At 43.4% G+C, this 21,067-nt stretch overlaps 2 protein-coding genes across 2 annotated transcripts; one reads left to right on the top strand and one right to left on the bottom strand.

Moving 5' to 3' along the window:
• Positions 1-1,026: 1,026 nt before the first annotated feature.
• Positions 1,027-7,578, top strand: LOC123105417 (protein SAAL1). Its single transcript, XM_044527478.1, has 11 exons — positions 1,027-1,457; positions 2,132-2,226; positions 2,330-2,513; positions 3,173-3,238; positions 3,327-3,466; positions 4,222-4,348; positions 5,293-5,438; positions 6,153-6,288; positions 6,666-6,750; positions 6,866-7,128; positions 7,269-7,578. The coding sequence occupies exons 1-11, from the start codon at positions 1,113-1,115 to the stop codon at positions 7,380-7,382; spliced, it is 1,701 nt and encodes a 566-aa protein (XP_044383413.1). The 5' UTR covers positions 1,027-1,112; the 3' UTR covers positions 7,383-7,578.
• Positions 7,579-13,031: 5,453 nt separating this feature from the next.
• Positions 13,032-15,646, bottom strand: LOC123105418 (tryptophan synthase alpha chain). Its single transcript, XM_044527479.1, has 7 exons — positions 15,291-15,646; positions 14,873-15,194; positions 14,699-14,775; positions 14,510-14,587; positions 13,902-13,979; positions 13,718-13,777; positions 13,032-13,617 (listed from the first exon to the last, which is right to left on the bottom strand). The coding sequence occupies exons 1-7, from the start codon at positions 15,555-15,557 to the stop codon at positions 13,483-13,485; spliced, it is 1,017 nt and encodes a 338-aa protein (XP_044383414.1). The 5' UTR covers positions 15,558-15,646; the 3' UTR covers positions 13,032-13,482.
• Between the last annotated feature and the right edge of the window lie 5,421 nt (positions 15,647-21,067).

Genomic DNA, 21,067 nt, shown 5'->3' with positions numbered 1-21,067 from the left:
ATGCAGCCGCTATCGCGACCCCCTCTTGCTGGCGGCAGAGGCGGTGTGCCACCCAGGCCAGTGCGGCCGCCTCATCCTCCACAAGCGCGAGCAGGCCAAGGAGGAAGACCGACAGGAACCCCGCGGTAGCCATCTCGGGTCGAGCTTCGGGAGGCGAAGGAGATGACGGCGGCAGGGCAAGGAGGTGGGCGCGGGTTAGGATTTGGAGGGGAAGAGAGAGAGAGAGGGGTGAGGCAGCAGGAAGAGGAGAGGGAGCGACGTGAGTGCGAGGGGGAGGAGGCGGCTAGGTCATCTCCACGAAAGCGGCTACGTTTTATACACCTATTTGCGAAATGACGAAAATACCATCGGTGGGGCATGGAAATTACACGCGGTGGCACGCTGTTTCTATCACTATTCATTGCGACAGTGCCTCGGGTTCGATCCGACGGCCGAGGCCGTCTAGTGACTCAATCTGACGGTCCAGATCCCATCAAGAAAACGAAATAGACGACTCAATATTACCGGCCGCAACACCACTTACATCTCGGGGAAAATTAGTAAGCCAAATATGTTAGATGTAGATTATAGCCCTCGAACCATAACCAGCTAGTAGATGAGCAAGGATATTACAAAGACGAGAACAAGCATGCATCAATCTTATAATCTATGAAGTTCGTTTATAGCTTGAACTTAGTTTCTTGGAAGAGGATGCCAAGAGGTGCACGGTCCCCAATGCAAGCTTGGGCCAGAGGGGTTCGTGATGAAAATAACTCGGCCCATATTAAACTCTTCAGCAAGGCTGATAGCATTTATCATGGCCAACGTTTTTCTTTTCACCTGGGTTGTAAGTTGTTTTAACAGGATTGCAAGTTTTTTAGAAAGAGAAAAAGGACCACCTAAAAAAAGGACTACCAGGGCCAGGCCAAAACCCACTGGCGGCCCAAACGCCCTGCCGCAGCCCGGCCCTGTGAAAAGCCCAAACGTTCTGCGGCTGGGTTGGGGTTTTGTGCAGTTATAAACCAGACCCACGCTTCCCTTGCGCCCTCCCCTCGCAGTCGAACGGCCTCGCCACCCCCGCTCCTCTCCTCTCTCTCCTCTCGCCCACGTCCGCCACCACCGAAGAAGCTGCCATGGCGGCCGGCGACACAGGCGCCGCGGCGGGCGGAGCGGGCAAGGACGACGAGCCCGAGCCGCCGCGGGAGCTGGACGCGGCGGGCGAGCGAACCACCCCCGATCACCACGCTCCGGTGTCGCCGGGCGCTTCCGAAGAGAAAGAGGGCGCCAGCGGAGCAGCCGAGGCGGGGCAGGACGACGCGCCCGAGCCGGAGGAGGGCGGCGACACCACGGAGGACGATGTGGATGAGGAGGATGAGGAGGCGGAAGGGGACGGGGAGGAGGAGGAGGGAGACGAGGACGAGGACGAGGACGAGGAGGACGCCCCGATGGACCTGCCGTTCGCGCCCGCGGAGGAAGAGGTACTCGGCCTCGCCTCGCCTCCCACCCCATCTCCCCGACTCGCGTTCCCTCTTGCGGCGCGACGAGGGTTTTTGCGGTTTCCATTTCCCTCGCTCTCGCGGGCATTCCGTCGAGCGGTTGGTGCGCGCTTCGAGGGCGACCGCTCTTGTTAGAATAACTAAGCGATTCTGTGCCTCAGGGTGAGCGAGGACAGCCCACGCGGCACGCTGTGCTCGATGCTGGTTGAATCCTCCTCCGTCCATGGGACAGAGGGTGAATTCCTGGGGAACATGCATCCATCTTGCATTTTCTTTGCTATTGTGATTTGTGGGCCATGCAATTTGCATTTACAGCTGAGAACTGCCCATATCTGTTAGTATTACAACTGGAGTTTAATTGTAACTGTTGTGGAGCAATTGTTTCTAGATGATGTCAAGTTGCATTTACAGCTGAGTACTGTGAATATGGCACTCGAATGTACTCCCTACATAGTTATTACAACTGGAGTTTACTTACCAAGCAACTGCTTATCGTGAACATGAAACTTTAATGCACATATTTCGCAATTGGTGTTTAGTTGCTTTGTTAGATGCCTTGTTAGGAAGACATAAATAGTTGCCAAACATGCTCCCTTGGAATTATAGTAATATCGTGTTGTCTTAATGTTCAATCTTCTGGTTGTAATTATCTGCAGTCACTTGAGGAGACAACTGCAGTTGATCCAAGCTATACTATCTCTCTTATAAGGCAACTAATACGTAAGGGATCCAGTTTGGAGAAAGAGTTCAGGTGAGTGGTACTTCCAGATTTTCCCCCATTAAGTATGTTTAGCAATGAAGGCTGTTATTAAAACGACCTGGTTGTCCTAATAATGTCTACCTCATGCAAAAAGTGACAAGCAAAGGGTCAATTCTGATGACGGGGATTCAATGCAACCGGATAACACGGATCCTTCTGAGAAAAGTGACAAGCAGGGTCTTCCAGAAGAAAGGAGTGTCAGTCCTAAGGATCAGTTGGTAGAGTGTGGTTGTATTCTGCAGGATCTTGCGGCTAGTACACCTCAAGCAGAACTTATGGTATTTATCTGCATCATTCTCTTGTATAAGGATGTATTTCTTCTATAGGTTTGTCATAAACAGAAGTTTTGCTATATGAAACTTGTTTATTGCTGCTCAATTTCTTACTGAACAAGATACTAGCAAGCAGGAAGTGTGAGAGATTTTGATTGCCTTATCTGCACTGGCTTTAGACATTGTTTGGATATCCTGGATTTTAATACGATGTGGTTGGCTTGTTAGATCAATTAGGAGTAGATAAGCAAAAAAATAAGGTGGATAATTGTAATTGTTTCATTCTTTTAGTTTTGTAGCTCCTTTGTGCTTATATTTTATCTTCCTGGCCCTGAATTTTAGTTCGGTATCAGTTTATTGTAGCAAATTCTTTACTATAATTTGTGAACCATATTAATTATTGCTGGTGATAGCTAGTTGTAGTGTGAATGCTATGTCATAATAACATGCTAATTCTAACAAAAAATTTAAATGGAAGAATGGCCAGGTTGCAGTAAGTCAAAAGTATTTCTCCTAAATCCTAATTGATCTAAGAGCAAATCAATTGTTCAAAGGAACTACAAAAGGAAATTAAGGCATAATAAACAGAATTATCCACCTTCCTTTATACCTTAGTAATTGTGCATCTTCTGCTGCTAACAACACATTATATTTAACCCTTGTAGATTAATAACCTTGTGATTGAAGTGCTTTTGGACAACCTTCATACGGCAAAGTCGTCTAGGATGAAGGTGAAAGAAATTTTCCTCTACTGCTACCTCCGTTTTTGTTAAGCATGTATTAAAGTATCTTGTTTCTTTGAATCTTTTGTCCCTGCAGGGAATTTGTCTTGGAATCATGGGAAACTTAGTCTGTCATGAATCTCTAGTTGCTGCAATCTCTTCGAAAAAAGGTTTAATTGCAACTGTCGTGGAGCAATTGTTTCTAAATGATGTCAAATGCCTTTCTGAAGCATTCAGGTTGGGTATCTTTGGGATTAAGTTTTTTTTGCCGGACTCAAATTTATTATTTAGAACCAAGTTTTTTATTATTTATTTATCAGCCGTTTGACAAGCTGTTTACTATTCTAGCATTGCAAGATATTTCATCCCGTGAAATTTAAGTCGTATCATGTAAAAAAATCTTGGTAGTTTAGCTCAGCACACACACGATTACCATGTTGATATATTATTTATGTTCTTGAATTTGTGCATTTTGTATTGGTCAGAAACCCATTCAATTTTACCACATAACTATGCAAATGCCCACATGCAAAACTACACATCCTTACATCACATGTTACATGCATACCTACATTTGGACATAACCAATCAATCACAAGTTGTTGAACTTGTGGATGAAAATGCTTGAACATACAGTACTTTTGCAAAAATATAACCATTTTCAACTGTGTTAATAGGTTATGTACTTATGTTATTAATCATCTGGGGGATAGGAGCTAAGTAAATTTAGATTTTGTTTTTCTTGATAATTTAATTTTCTGTTGTCGATGTTGAAAACTTGGAGAAGCTGCTTTCTAAGAAGCTGCTTTCTAATTGTTCTGAGTTGTAGACAATGAGAACTGAGAAGTTCCATCTATGCTCTGTTCTTTTTTGCTTATTTTGACTTGTGTTGCTGTCTGTAAAAAAAAAAACTTACACCCCGAGATAGTTGGAATGAGTATTGTTGCTAAATTTCATCAGTGTTGCATCCTCACACAGTTTTTCTTAGATAGGTTGTTCGCTGCCATTCTTCGGTCCAGTGCATCTGTTTCTTGGGCTCAAGCTCTTTTACCTGATGAGATTCTTTCACGTATTCTACTGATAGTTGGGAAGACAGATAATTGTACATTACTTGAAAAGGTATTGTACTGAATTCGTATATGCAACTTGTTGTGACTGCGTATTGTACTGAATTCCTATATGCAACTTGTTCTGAATAATCCGTAGAGTTGGTCCTCACAACTTTAGTGACTTTGGTTCTTTTTAAATTGAATTTTGACATATATGGACACATTATATTTGTTTTGTAGGACTTGTGTAACATAAATTGTTTTAATCATCTTAGCTCGTTCTTCTATACGTGATGGTTAGGCATGTGTGTTTGCCTGCTTAACTCTTTTATCAGTTTCAAGAAGGTCGTCATTGAATACTCCCTCTGTACCGAAATAGAGAAGGTCGTCATCGAATACTCCCTCTGTACCGAAATACTTGTAGTTGAGGGAAACTAGTACAAGTTTCCCCAACTACAAGTATTTCGGTACAGAGGTAGTAGTTTCTATGGACTGTTTCATCTTCCCAAACACTTCTTAGTTGTATGGTCCAGTCTTACTCATTGCTACCATATCCATGTTATCCGAACAATGTAGAATTATCCTTGGTCAGAATGAGGTTCTTTTTTTTTCCATGGCAATTGCTTGGTTCTCTTCTGTGAAAATTCTTCTCTTAGGAGAATATCTGAATTTTTTTGACTGCATTGATACTCTTGAGAAACATGTGACTGCAAATTGCAAGTTTATCAAACTTTTAGCTGCAGAGGTCTTATGGTCTTTGAACTAGCATCTATTTGCTTATCGTTCTACAATAACTTTTATAGCAGTGAAAGCCTTTATTTCCTTAAAATTATACTGTAAAACTAATGTTGCCTATTGTTATGTGTTGTATGATTCGGTTGAAATTGTCAGCCCAGCCGAATTATCACAACTACTTTCATCTTATTATACTATGGTTCAGCTGAAAATTTTCCATCTTTACATTTGCATGTGTTCAACTGTTTGGTTATTTCTTATGTGAATTACTGGTCGCAGATCATTGACTTCCTATCAACTGTCATTGATAATCGAGATGTGATTGCTATGCTTATCCAGCCCTTGCTTAAACTGGGTTTAGTTGACCGTGTTATTGGGTTACTAACAAATGAGATTGAAAGATCACCGGATGAGAAGCTAGACAGGTATGTTGAACTAACTTGAAATTTGGCAAGATTTTCATTTTATAAAAGTTATCTGTTACAGATTTTGAACTATTATTGTTCTAGGTATCATGGAAACTTCTCCTATGTACTCCCTCCATTCCAAAATGCAAGGTGTATTAAATTTGAGAAATGTCAAACTTATCTAGGTTTGGTCAAATAGAAAACGTTTGACCTTTTGAAAAACCAATACACTTTACATTTTAGATTGGAGGGAGTATGTGGTAAATTTTCTGTAGTTAAGAAATAAATCATAGGAAAAACACCTAAGGGCCTGTTTGGATATGTGGTATTTCTCTGGAGATTTATGGCATTCAGTTCGATTATGGGCTGAATGCTGAAGCTCCCCAAACAGTCATGTAAGGAATCCTCAAGGATTTGAATCCTCCATAATCCCGTTTAAAGTCATTGTTTCAAAGAGATCCTTAAAGCTTTGTAGAATATTTTTTATATTTCATGTCTTCTAGGCAAAGTTTAGGTCCTTAACCTGTGTTCTGAGACGCGGCCATTTGTTGTGTTCCAATAATATGGTCTGAGCATTTTAAATTTCTTACATTCCCACTTCCTAGTTTTAATTTAATAGGACTGTAGCTGCATTTCTCTGTCACTGCGATAACCCTTCTTAGTTATTGAATTTTGAATTAACAACCTGGGATAGTAATGAATTTACCTTACCTTTTTCTTAACACGTTTCAGATCAGGTTCTCTTGATTTGATCCTTCACTTCATGGAAGAATTATCAGCCATACACTGTGTTTCAAAGGCAATGTCATCGAATGACCGGCTGATTAAAGTGTTAGTTAACATGATCAAGTGGCCTGATAAAGTTGAGGTGAGCATGTTGCCACCGCTACATATATTTGTTCATCAGCCCGGTCGAATTCTGGTTCATATATACATTTTTGAAGAAATGCATTATGTTGTTGCCTCCTTGGTACCAAATTTTTAGCTTGACCAACTCATAACTCTTAACAAGCAAGCTGCTCCAATTTTTTTGATTGTCAGTAAGTCATGATTTTTTCCCCCCGGAAATTTGAAGAAACATTCCTTGCCCCATTTGTACATTTGGCAAACTTCACCTTGCATTAATTCTTACCCTGCAACCTCTATGGTGACTTAGGATGTTTCACTTGAAAGATCTGTAGATTCAGATGTAGGAATGCAAGTCAAGCATGGTAATTGTATTCTTATTCACAAACTCTTCTTCAGGTTGCAAGCTATTGTGCTTCGGTGGTGATCGTAATGTCAAATATTTTGACAGATGGAAAGCATTTGGTGCCTAAGATATCCCATGGTAGGCACATTTTTTTTCTTAGCACTTATCTTATTATCTAAGCAACTATTGTATTTGCTAAGCAGTGCACTGCATTTAGTGCCATTACATTGATCCAGTCTTTCAATTGTTTCAGATTTACCGTTCCTGGAGGGCCTACTTGAAGTTCTTCCAGAGGTCCCTGATGATGACCAAGCTCGATATGCACTTTGGAGTATCTTATCGCTTATTCTGGCACAAGTGCAAGGAACTGAGTTGAACTCCTCGTCCCTCGACCAGTTTGCGTCTCTGTTCTCAGGCAAGTTCGGCCTCATCAAAGATGACCTCGAGAGTCAGGTGATTGATGAAGAGAAGTTAACACCTGAGGATGCTCTCCTGAAGGAATGGACATCGAGATGTGTATCCTCTAAAACAATATATACAATTTGCCCTTCATGGAAATCTAGATCTTAAGCTACATTTACAAACTAACATGATGGGATACATTTCGGCAGCAGCAATCGCATTGTTTTTCCTATGCTACAAAATATCTGTGACAGCTCATGGCAATCTCCTTCTTCATGGAGAGATGGATCAAGGTGAAGTCCTCGACTGGAGACTCCATCAACAATGCTCAGGAGGTGCTGAGCTACTGCCAGAAGGCGCTCCACTAACCGGAAACTCCACTCCACTGACAAGCTTGCTGCTGTTTGTAATCAACGCTGCTGACCTGAGAGAGAATGCGGCATGTGGCCGCTGTGATTTTGGAACCGGGAGTCGGTTATAACCTACTGTCGTTTTAGACTACGGCAACCTGTAAAATCGGCGAATGGAGATTAACTAGGGGCATGGGTGGGGACATACGAGTTTTGGACATGGGTGGGATACAATTTTTTTGGGGGATATACGAGTTTTGGGCATATGGGTGGGGATACAAATTTCTTTGGGGATATACGAGTTTTGGACATGGGTGGGGATACCATTTTTTTGGGAGATGTGCGATTGCCAAGTTTGATAAATCGCAAATTTGGTCTAAAGTTTTCGTTTTCTGGGTAAAAACTATTTCTGTCATCTGAATCGATATGTAAACCTGAAACATGGTTGCAGATGTGGTTTTCATCGCTACCTTGAATGCCAGTTTTCTCTTTACATTTTGGCAAAAAAAACTGCACCCGCTTTGACTGGAATCAAATCGGCTGCCATCCCTATTGTAAAGTCACAAAGCGCAGCAACTATCATCCTGTACATTCATCCCTATTGTAAGTTAGAGAATGAATTTCCCATGAACGCCAAGGCAGATTTCTGTCAGAAAGCAAGACTGTCATCCCAGCAGCTCTAGAGAAGTACTCCCTCCGTTCCTTTATATAAGATGTATTTGTTTTTTCCAAAAGTCAAACGATCGCATGTTTCACCGAGTTTTTAGAAAATATATATCCATATACACAGTACAATATTTATATCATTTGATTCATTATGAGAAGTAGTTTCATATTTTATCTTTTAGGTACTACAGATGTTGTTATTTTATTCTATTATCTTGGTCAAACATTCAAATGGTTGACTTGCATGAAAACCAATACACCTTATATTCTGGAACGGAGAGGGTAATAATTAAATAGGTTAGGGTGTGTGCAATGCGTGGTGGATCTTTGCGTCTCCAGTGCCAATGCACCTGGATTGAACAACAAAATGCAAGTTGCAGAAAAAGACAAAAAATTCCCGGAACTTTTTGGAAACAAATGATGTAGTGTTATACTGGCGTAAAAAGTTCGGCGAAGAAATGACTTCCATGGTATTTTGGATGCAAAAAAAACAGAAAAGGCACTATATTAAAAGTTATTATTCACACTTTTTGTACTCGCAGTTTTTCTTTTTGCCCTGAAGTCGGCTATGAATTTTGTTTTTCTCCATTGTGGCCTGTAATGCTATCAAGGTTCAGTGCTATTAAGAGCATCTCTAATAGACCCCTTAAATCGCGGAAGTTTTCGGTTCGCGGAAAATACAGGTCGGTTTGAGCTGCGGCCGAACAGACCCCTTAAATTTAAACTTTCTCTCGTCCGTGTCCATAGCCAGCTAGCTCGTTCCTACGAAGTCGGCGAACAGCACATAAAATGGCCGAATATGGAATCGCCGGCGTCCAGGACGACTCACATGAAGCTAGCTAGCTTGAATCAGTCCAAACGGCCAAATATGGAGCCGTCGTCGCTGTAGCTAGCTGCATCGATTCAAGCGGACAGAGTCGCCTTAGCTAGCTCCTCCGTCAGGAGAGACACGGGCGTGTGGGCTGCTGGCGGGCGGCGGCTGGGGCGGCCGGGCGGGTGGCTGGCGTCCGGGGTGGCGCGGACGGCGGGTGCGGATGTTTTCATGTCAGTTGGGCTCCCGCCAAGTGCTTTCTCCTAAGGGAATCGTAGAAGTGGACGTGAAAATTATGTTTTTACAGATCGGGAGGAGCTTTTTAATGTGCCTCTTAAAAGACTTATAGATCAGAGTCGTTTACGGGTTTTATTCGGGTCGTTTTTTCCGCCTAAAACTGTAAATCGCCGGTTATTTTACAGTTTCGTGCGTTTTAAAGGGTCTGCTGGAGAAGTTTTTTCAGGGAAGCAACACTGAGTTTTCTCCTTTTCAAAAAAAGCATGGTTTAGGTCGGTCAGGTATAATTAATATCATCTTGATATTGATATATTACCTTTACCAACAATTTTTTTTATCCCGCAGGTTTTAATCCTATGATTTTGAGTTGGGGTTAATTTTCAAGTTTAAATCATCACTTTCCTGTGGCAGTTTTCGAGTTATTCATCTCCTAAAAGTTACAGCATGTAGTTTTTTTAGGGAAGCGGTTCTAGTTACTCCCTCTGTCCATTAGATCGGTATCGCGCCTTGGCGTGAGGGTGCCGGTCCTAATGTTTTGGTCAAGCAGGTAATGCTAAGTTAGTAGAAATCCATATGTAGCATATGGCTATTGCTCGGTTTGTGAATAATGATCTACAAGGCACTTGTGAATAACGATCTAAAAATGTTTGTGGGTATCATGGGTTTATAGGGACAACTCGCTTTCATGTTTGTGGTGGAAACATGTGTACATCAGAAACTTTAACTACAATATGGTATGGTAGACATGTACATGACCAAGCAAGAAATCGGAAATAGAACGGTGGGCGTCTTAAGTAAAGCAAGCACTAGCCAATTACATATAAGTTTGTATTGTTCCTCAGCGCTATTCAGGACGAAGATGATACATAGAGTAGCATACAGACCGCAACATCTGCTTGTCCTTCGAATTTGTATAGAAGCATGGAGGAAACCTCGTCATTGCACTAAACAAAGACACGTTAGTATACCGAAAAAAGGATAGAGAAAAAGACACATTAGTACACAGAAAAAGATAGAGGAATAAAGTTCGTGATGAATTGAAGCATGAATATTCTGAATTAGTGTATCGCCAAACAATGTATTTTTCACATAAATAAAAATGTCCGGAGGAAAAAAACAGTCATGTTGCGAGTGTTTATTGATTCACACTATCGATGCCTAATTAGTTGCCACCAAGAATAGGCTAAATCATACAATCCCAACCAAACCATCAATCGATCTCTGACAAAAGAGCACATAAAATTCTGAACAAAAGTGTTAAGTAGGTTAAAAGCTTCTGAAGGAAAAACAATTATATAAACCTACTCCAATTGATAAGTTTTTAATAATACAACCATCTACTTGACACAATATTAGCAAGCCCGGCCACTCATCTTGACACCAACGTCACATGGACTTTCACAATCTAACAGTGAAAGGAAACATGTTAAGAAATCGAGTAGAAGAGGAAAAAGGCATCGATACTGCCACTGACCTCCATGTCTCTATCCTCGCAGCATAATGCCTAGCAAATCACCTCTACCTCCTCCTCTATCTCTGTTTGTCCTCCTCAATAGAGAGAAACCACTTCCATTCCCCTATTCCAAGCATATCATTACAAATAGGATCAGAACGAGAGTTAAAACTACAGGGGTTGGAGAAGGTGAAGGGGAGGGGAATTATACCAAGCACCGACCTTCTATGAGCTGGATCAGCTGAGGGTGTAAAGGGCCGCAGTAAAGGGACGGTGCGAACGGCGGCAACAACCATGGATGCTTGTTCCCATGGAACCTCTCAGTTGCTGCTAGGGAGTCTCGTGGAGTAGCAGGCTGAGCAGCTCGTCTGGACGGCGGCAAAAACGTCATGGATGAGTCAACCAAACAGTGAACGTGTCACCTCCCACCTATCCAGCTGCGAGACACCGAAGGAATCATGAACATGTAAGTGAAAATAATGTGGTTATCTCTTGAGCCCTAGGAATAATGTAAGTGAAAATAGAAGATAGCGTGGGATTAGCATATGCTTAAAGAAAACATCATGGATAAAAACAACAAAGCAGCAACGGTTTATGTTATAAGTTTATGCCCAGTTGTTTTCTATAATGGTTCGTCCAATGGAAGCAATGCGACACTTAAACCTATTCATGGTTGCGGTCGTCGTCTCCTAATAAGGTGCCAGACAATCAGGAAAACCTACGATAGAACATGAACTTTCCAAATGCATAGCCTACCCTGATTTGCAATGCTCTAAACCCAAGCATATAAGGTATTATGTATGAAGTTTAATACTGATGATATAAAGAGAAAATGGACATGTGCGAGGTTACTGAATAACCAGTCAAGAAAATGACATTTGCACAAACGTATGGATTGAGAAAACTGAAACCTGAGTAGGAAGGTCCTCTACTTCAAGCCTATGCATCAACTTATAGAATCAACATGTACCAAAGTAAATTAATACGCTTTGAGATAACTTCACAGAGTATAAAGGGAGAAGATTTGAAATGTACAAACATAGGTCTCTCATGAAAAATGGGTGCTTGCATCCAAATGTTCCTCATGACTTATTTATGGAACCACAAAACTCTTTGAAGAAAACATGAGACTGCTATGATTTAAACTAATTTAGACTCTCATGTGCAATTTAGCCATTTTACTCATACTATTAAAAAACTAGAATTATTTTTAGATGGCACTAACAGTGCAAGCTTAGAAATAATGCACCACAACAGATCCCAAATCAATTAATTGGCTTCTTGGATAATGATATCGATCAAAATCAATGAATCAACCTACAGGAGTTTTAGACATGCAGCGTCACTAACAAATTTGAACTTACACTAGCACCAATGAAGAGGGACCGACATGTTCCTATGGATTGCTGATTACATAAGTTTAAGAAGTGCACCTAGATTGTGCAAAGTGCCCAAAGTATATAATAGTGTTGTGCGCCTAGCTAGATCTCCATCCATCCATCTGTTATGTCTTGGTATGGGTCTCATCTCCCTGCAAAGTAAACTTAATTTTTCGAAGATGAGACCATAATTGGATTAATCCGGCGGCTGCAGCCTACCTGCTGACCCACCTTGCTTCGACCATGGAACAGTTCCATCTGAAATCCACATCAGACTACCCGATATGAAGCAGTTAGCACTTAGCACATCTCATCTTATGGACAATCAATTTATAGTCTAGTTCGTCGCGTTCAGGCATCTTGAGTCTGGACACAACCTTTGAGCTGGATTGACAGTTTATTCATCATCCCTACCTGTCTCTTCTGCTGATTCTTCCATATCAGAGGCATTGACTGGTGCAGTCTCATTTGCTTCGACATTTTCATTGAGCTGCTCATTTGCTTCAGGTGTATGTGGAACTTGTTCATCGGCTGATGCAGATGCAATCTCATTCACTTCATGAACTGTGGTAGAGGCATTTTCTTCATGAATGCTTGCCATGGGACGGGGTGGAGGCCCGAGGACTTTGTGAAGCCTTTTAAAAGGAGAACAGTGTTGTTCATGGTCTTCGACCTCCATTATTGTGATTTCAAATGGCGAGTGTGGAGTATTCACCACATATGTGGCAATCTCTTTAGGAGGAGTGTGGGGATGCACTTCACCTTGTGGGAGCTGGATGCATCTCTTTCCAAAACTCGCCGTTGATTTTTAGGTTTGGTGCATCACCTATATAAATAAAAGATTCCGTTCTAAGTTGTGCTCCGGATGAGGCAATGATACCACAAGAGCATTTTCAAGTTGAGGAATACTCTCAGTATCACTGACAACATTATCTTGCTCGTGTTCTTCATATAGGGTGAGGCACCTGGTTAGTAGTCGTATGATGAGAAAGTGGCATGGGGGTAGTAGCGCGGGTGGAAGGTGGTTCCGCGGGCCGTGATCGGCTCATTGGCATGTTAGTCGTTTGTGTTCTTGCCATACAAAAATAACAAGCAACTATGTTGCTTCCACCCCTTCATACTTGACCAACAAGAACAATTCACTTTCTTTATTTTCACATATCATGGTGATCTAGGGAATGTACTATGATGTTACAAATCATTTAGTGCATCCCCGAGGCACCTCGCGAAGTCTTCTAGCCTCCTCAACCCTTCTCTTGGAGAAGCCACTTCACGCAACTGTTTCACCATTACACTACCAATGATCACTCCATCTACATCCCACTCGGCAATTTATGTCCACTCATGAGTGGAGGTCGGTAGTGTAACTATTTTATTCACTTGATATTAACACTCCCAAGTTAACACAACAAAGGAAGAAAAGCATATGCAAACACTAATTATATATAAAGGTAAACACTAGTCTCTTTTTGCAACAGAAAAATTGCAAATACCTTCTACCGTTCTACCGATTTAAATTTGTACCACCATGTTGCCTTGCCACCACAAATAATTAACCATTTTAATTGCATATCATGGGAGTGCATTCTTCAAACTCTTGGCATATACTTCTAGCCTCTTCAATCCTTCTCTTGGAGAATTTGCTTCACCCAACTGTTTCACCATTGCACTACCAATGATCACTCCATCTGAACCCCACCTGGCAATCTGTGTCCATTCATAAGTGGAGGTCAGCAATGTAATAAACTTATTGAGATTGTTCAATCAAGATTAATTTTTTTGGTGAATCTTTTGGTGTGTTATCTACCTGGCTAACATGTTCCGGGGTCGATATGCCAAAGCCAACCGCCACTGCCTTATCTGTGACCTACGGACAATTACAAAAGATATGTGACTGTTGATACTTTAAATATTACAAGGGGGAAATTTACATTGTTTCTTTCCTGGTTAAGAGAGAAGATTTGATGGTTTTAAAAATCATTTCTACAAACCTGCCTAATCTCCTGAAGAAGATCCTTGACATGTGGGTTTACTGTCGCCCTAGCTCCTGTAACTCCAACGACGCTTACCTGCATAATGCAATTAATTAGGGGACTGAAATTTTAATCATGATATCTTGACCACAAAGCCAGAATTGGAATAAGAAGCTACTCCATCCGTTCCTAAATATATGACCTTTTAGGGATTTCACTATAGACTACTCCCTCTGTAAACTAATATAAGAGCGTTTAGATCACTATTTTAGTGATCTAAACGCTCTTATATTAGTTTACGGAGGGCGTACATACGAAGCAAAATGAATGAATATACACTCTAAAGTATGTCTATATACATCCGTATGTAGTTCATAGTGGAATCTTTAAAAGCAGTGGCGTAGCTAGCCCAACATGCCATGGTGGTCCACAAATGCAAAATATTCACATAAATATATTTATTTATTATAAAAATATATTTTTCTCTATGCTATATAGATTATGGGGAAATTCCAGGGTGGTCCATGGACCACCCTGTCCACCCCCTAGATACGCCACTGTTTAAAAGGTCTTATATTAAGGAACATAGAGAGTAGGATTGTACGCATGTGTGTTGTGCAACTTACAAGGTAAACAAACCCTTCTGAAGCTTTTGTGATTTCTTTCATCCTCTCTGATGTTGTAGCTGGTGTTGTAAGAAGGATCTACAATCATTTGTTGAAGAAAAATATCATGTTTAATGACTGGCTTAAGTCTCAGTTATGTTAGCATTGCATTATATAATGTATAACAGGGGCATGGACCGATGCACGTACCAGCTCTAGATTGTTCTCTATGGCCTCTTTCCTGAAAGCATGTATCTGGTCGTATGGAAGATCGGGTATGATAAGGCCTGGAGTACATCCATGTAACAAGTGCGAATTAGCAAATCTGTTGTGTGGATTGTCAATGTCGCATAAAATATTTAGTTTGCTAACTCAGTTAATTACCTTTGACACCGGCTTCTTTGGCAGCCGCGGCGAAACTCCCTGTCCCACGGCGCAGGATGGGGCTGAAATAAGAGAAGATGACCACGGGGCAAGACAGCTCCGGCGTCACCTCCTTCAGCATCGACATCACGGCGTCGGTGGTTGCGCCAGCGGCTAGCGCCCGCGCCGCGGATGCCTGAATCACTGGCCCGTCGGCAGAGGGGTCAGAGAAGGGCAAGCCGAGCTCGATGACGTCGGCGCCGAGGCTGTCAAGGAGCTTGAGCGCCTCGGCCGTGGTCGCTAGGTCGGGGTCGCCGGCGGTGATGTACGGGATGAACGCCGTCTGCGCGCGCGCAACAGTAAAGCCTTCGTCGATTAGCATCGATATTTTACGTGCATGCATGCTGCGAACTGAGCTTAGTACGCTCGGCGCACTTACCTTGCCATTCGCCCTGACCCGAGACATGGCCTCTGCCACCGACAGGCCGTGCTTGCCGGCCGCGGACAGTGACGCACACCTCCCAGCAAGCGCGGGCGCGGGCACGGTCACCGCCGGTTCGAGCGACACCACCGCCGCCACGGCGACTGCTCTGACCACGGGCCTCCCCGGCAGCGGCACGGGCACCGCCACAGAGGCCACCGTGCCGCGACGCATGGGGCGGCTCAACGACGGAGCCGAGGAAGATGCCTTGAGCGCGAAAGCCATGCAGATAGCGCGAGGACGGCAGGCAGGAAAGTCAACCGACGTTGCTGTGTGGGCAGATAGGTGGCTAAGATATACACGAGCAGCAGAGAGAACACTTCGACTTTTTCTGGACGTGATGAGTGAAATGTTGGTGCGCGTCCGTTTATATAGCAGCAGCCGCGGCCGCCGTCGGCGCTTCGGACAGAGGAATACACATACGCGGCTACGAGTAAACTAATGGTGGGGTTGATTCCATCTCCACCATGAACCCCAACCGCACGCGGCCACAGAACTACGTCTTACTTTTTGGTAGTTTAATTTAATTTATTAATGATTCACTTTCTTCGGACACCAATAGCACATGAGAAAAGAAACACGAATACGCACGAGCATTACTTATCATTGCATTGATAGAAGGAGTAGAAAGTAGCAATTGCAGAGTGAATCGCACAAGGACAAATACGATGACCGGGCGTAAGGCTAGCCATAGTGGGGGTAACTTAGGTAGTAACTTAACACACTCCAAGACAATTTTGCTTATGTGGCAAGTATTTAATGAGGAGAGAGGTGTTTGGAGTAACATAATATGTTACTGTAACATAGCGCTTCCCGAGGTAAAATGAGTCTATAAGGCAATAAATGAGTTCATAAGGCAATAAATGAAATAAGTTACTACTACTAAGATATTTTGCACTATGGAGGTAGTAACTTAGACTAGTGTCATATGCATGAAAAGACTAAGTAGTAACATGCATATGTTACTAGTCTATGTTAGTACCTCCACAGTGGGTAGTGTGTCATGCATCTCTGCATTTATTACGTTGTAGACTCATTTTTTCTTAATATGTGTGATGTTACAGTAAGTAGATATGTTACCACATGCCTCTCTTTCTTCATTTATTATATGCCACATCATCTATTTTGCCTAGATAAGTGCGATGTTACCATCTATATTACTCTCACTGTGGGTAGTCTAAGTATCTTGGATCAGGCGTCATCCTTGATGATGTTGCATTAGGGCATGTACAAAGAGGGCATCACACTCTTAATGCCTCATCTCTTCCATCTAAGTAAAGATATATAGGGCATCATTTAGTTTCTCAAACACTAAACGCGTAGAGCTGCCCCATCAAGCCCACGTATGACATATATATACATCCTTGCTTTTTACCTTACTTTACATGCACAAGGAGGAGCTAGCTCACACCGTCTCTAGCTTTTGCCCTCTCTCGCTTTTGTCATGAGGAAGGCTACTTCCTCTGCAGGATCACGCTTTGATCTGCAAGCTACTAGTTGTGCCTACGTGGACAGATTAGAGTGACGTCAAGCGCTGGGGCAGCCGTCCACAGTGGTGCGTTGGCCATGCCCTTATGTCCGGTTCTTGGTCATAAAGGAGGTAGAGCAGAGCATGATGGAGGCCACAATGCATGGGCCGATCGACCATCCAGAAACGACCTTGGATCACGAGCCAGAGGAAGTTCTTAATGCAGAGGGGCACCCAAATTTTCAGGTGAGATGCCAGGAGGGGGCGGTGGTCGATCCCGAGAAAAGGGCTAGATAGCATGACTTAGCAGAATACGCGTCATCAGACGTCCATCGCCAGGAGATGCGGTCAGGCTCACTGGAGAGGGCAGCGACCCTAAGTTGGCGCCACAGGGACACTCACCGGATCAGCGCCGGAGGATAGAGTGATCCAACAGGCCCTCGCGAACATTGCACCCTTTCTGCCGACGTCAATGAACCATCGCGTGAAGGAGTAGAGCGATCTCAGAGATGGAAGATCCATTGAACCAATGATCCTCCCGAAAACGGTAAGTGTACGGCGCCAATCACCCAGGAAATGGATGCACGGAAGATAGATTGCACCTTGACGCCACAGGGATACGGAGGTGTTGTCAGGGAAGGAAATATGCCCTAGAGGCAATAATAAAGTTGCTATTTTATATTTACTTATATCATGATAAATGTTTATTATTTATACTAGAATTGTATTATCCGGAAACTTGATACATGTGTGGATACATAGACAAAACATTGTGTCTCTAGTAAGCCTCTACTAGACTAGCTCATTAATCAAAGATGGTTAAGTTTCCTAACCATAAACATGTGTTGTCATTTGATGAACGGGATCACATCATTAAGAGAATGTTGTGATGGACAAGACCCACCCTTTAGCTTAGCATAATGATTGTTAAGTTTTATTGCTATTGCTTTCTTCATGACTTATACATATTCCTTTTACTGTGAGATTATGCAACTCCCTGAATACCGGAGGAACACCTTGTGTGCTATCAAACGTCACAACGTAACTGGGTAATCTCTGAAGGTGTTTGTTAGGCTGGCATAGATCGAGATTAGGATTTGTCACTCCGAGTATCGAAGAGGTATCTCTGGGCCCTCTCGGTAATGCACATCACTATAAGCCTTGCAAGCAATGTGACTAATGAGTTCGTTGCGGGATGATGCATTACGGAACGAGTAAAGAGACTTGCCGGTAACGAGATTGAACTAGGTATGATGATACCGACGATCGAATCTTGGGCAAGTAATATACCGATGACAAAGGGAATAACGTATGTTGTCATTGCGGTTTGACTGATAAAGATCTTTGTAGAATATGTAGAGCATCCAGGTCCCGCTATTGGTTATTGACCGGAGATGTGTCTCGGTCATGTCTACATAGTTCTCGAACCCGTAGGGTTCGCACGCTTAACGTTTGATGACGATTTGTATTATGAGTTATGTGTTTTGGTGACCGAAGATTGTTCGGAGTCCCGGATGAGATCACGGACATGACGAGTAGTCTCGAAATAGTCGAGAGGCAAAGATTGATATATTGGATGATAGTATTTGGACACCATAATGGTTTCGCGATGTTTCAGATATTTATCGGAGTACCGAGGGGTTACCGGAACCCCCCGGGAAAAGTAATGGGCTTACATGGGCCATACGGGAGAGGGGAGGCAGCCCACAAGAGGTGGCCGTGCCCCCCTCCCATAGGGAGTCCGAATTGGACTAGGGGAGGGGGCGCGCCCCCCTTTTCTTCTCCTCTTTCCCCCCTCCATGAGAAGGAAAAAAGGGGGGCCAAATACTACTAGGACTGGAGTCCTAGTAGGATTCCCCTCTCCTTGGCGCGCCCCTGGTGGCCAGCCTCCTCCTATCCTCCTTTATATACGGGGGCAGGGGGCACCTCAAAGCACAACCGTTATTCTCTTAGCCGTGTGTTGTGCCCCCCTCTACAGTTTACTCATTCGGTCATAGCGTCGTAGTGCTTAGGCGAAGCCCTGCACGGATCACATCACCATCACCGTCACCATGCCGTCATGCTGACGGAACTCTCCCTCGACCCTATGCTAGATCAAGAGTTTGAGGGACGTCATCGAGTTGAACGTGTGCTGAACTCGGAGGTGCCGTACATTCGGTACTAGATCGGTTGGATCGCGAAGATGTTCGACTACATCAACCGCGTTAACCTAACGTTTCTGCTTTTGGTCTACGAGGATACGTGGACACATTCTACCCCTCTCGTTGCTATGCATCTCCTAGATAGATCTTGCGTGGTCGTAGGAATTTTTTTAAAATTGCATGCTACGTTCCCCAATAGTCAGGGGCGTGAGGGGTCAGTTTTGTGCAGCCAAATCAATCGGGCCCGCTAGGAGTGACCTATGCATTGTAGATCGAGGATGCCCATCCCACCTAGCACAAGCGTTCAACAGACTTTGGCCCAATTGACGAGGCAGTGCCCATAATTAGCCACCTTGCGCCATCCGCAACCACAACATCAACAACAAGTGGTGCAAGGCATTGAAAGATGTGGTCTAGCGTCTGCGTTGTGATGGTCCGACATGGATGTCGCGATGCCTGGTGGGCCTTTTGCCACCCAGGCGACAGCGGTGGTAGCTCAAACGGAAGCGATGACAGCGGTGCTGGCGGTGGCGGCGGCGATAACAACGACATGGACGACGACAGAGGTGTTGGTGGCCTGAGAGGCCATACCTACGAGGTCATTGTCCATTACTATGTTTGCATTGTGCCTAAAAGTGCATCATGCCTACAGAGTTCGCAGATACGACCAACCACACATTCTACAATAACTCATTCTCCATCACCGAGTACCCCGCCAATGTTCTTACTCAAAAAAGCTCAACTTCATTTGACCGAACACCTGTTAGGCGTGGTATCCGCCATGGACGGCGTCGACGGGGGCAGAGGGTACCGAGTTGTGGACAGATTCAGGGTGAACGATGGCGTAGCCCAAGACGAGCAAGCCCGTGAATCGGGGTTGCAGACGCCCGGAATGACCGGGCGGCTGCCGAAAGAGCTATAGCGACAACGAAGGACAAGAGGATGCGGATTCAAAGCAAGGGGGAGGGGCGGAGTGAAAGAAAAATGGTCCAGGAAGAGGATTTGAGTGGGTCAGGAATGTCGGAGTCCGACATGGCGGAGGTCTTGATGCCTGTAAACCTCCACCAATTTTGCGTCTTGCGGTAATTCGGACAAGCGGATGCATCCGCACAAACATGGATCCGCATTGGATGGCAAATACATCCGGACAGGAGACAAATTTGACCATTTCTAGAACCGAACCGGATGGTGCCCCAGCCTAGGCATCATGAAAACTGGTCGCTTTATTTGGGGGTGGGGGGGTCGAGAAAGAAAAGGGTCGTGTTGGAGGTGGCCCTTACGATTGAAAATTTGATGATGGTAGAGATATCCACATCTGCTACATAGTCCCGATGCGCGAACCAGCATGCTTCATTTTGCATAGCTCTGCAATGATCTTGACATGAAGATGATATCATTGAGGAAGTCAATACTCGCTCCATTCCACAATGTAATGCGTCCGTGCTTTTCTAGATCCAAGTTTGACCGTAAATTTAACCAATAAGACCGACTGCTGTGGGAGTAAAATTTATATCACTGAATTCATATAAAAATATGAATTTAGTGGTCTAATTTTTGCTCCCGCCGCAATCGGTCTTATTGGTTAAATTTACGGTTGAACTTAAATCTCGCGAAACACGGACGCACTAGATTGTGGAATAGAGTGAGTATAATACTATTTTCTCTTTCATATACTATAGTGCATATAATTTTTTTTAAAGTCAAACTTTGTAAATTTTGCTCAAATTTATAAAGAAAACTATGTATATGTACAATATGAAATATGTAATAAGTATAAAACTACTTTTTATAATGAATATAATCATATGGCATTCTAGATGTAAATGTTTTTTTTCGAAAACTTGATCAAAATTTGTGAGGCTTGCCTTTTTAAAAAATCTATACGCACGACATTATGGATTGGACGGAGTATGCCTCTTCACACTACAGTACTTACTCTGTATTTAAACTAGAAAAAACGTCCTGCATTTGTTTTACATTCCATAATATAAGCAGTCTATTCGCGTCAATTGTCCCCTGCCCACGCGTGTACTCCACGTGTTTTTCCTTTCATTTTTGCGCGGGCGTGTACTCCACGTGTTAAATATGTTTGCATCAAGATCACGAAACATATGTACTTCACCACC

Source organism: Triticum aestivum, chromosome 5A (genome assembly GCF_018294505.1).
Source record: "Triticum aestivum cultivar Chinese Spring chromosome 5A, IWGSC CS RefSeq v2.1, whole genome shotgun sequence".
NCBI lineage: Eukaryota > Viridiplantae > Streptophyta > Magnoliopsida > Poales > Poaceae > Triticum > Triticum aestivum.
The sequence above is the reverse complement of the archived record's forward strand: the minus strand, read 5'-3'. Positions and strand labels throughout refer to the sequence as shown.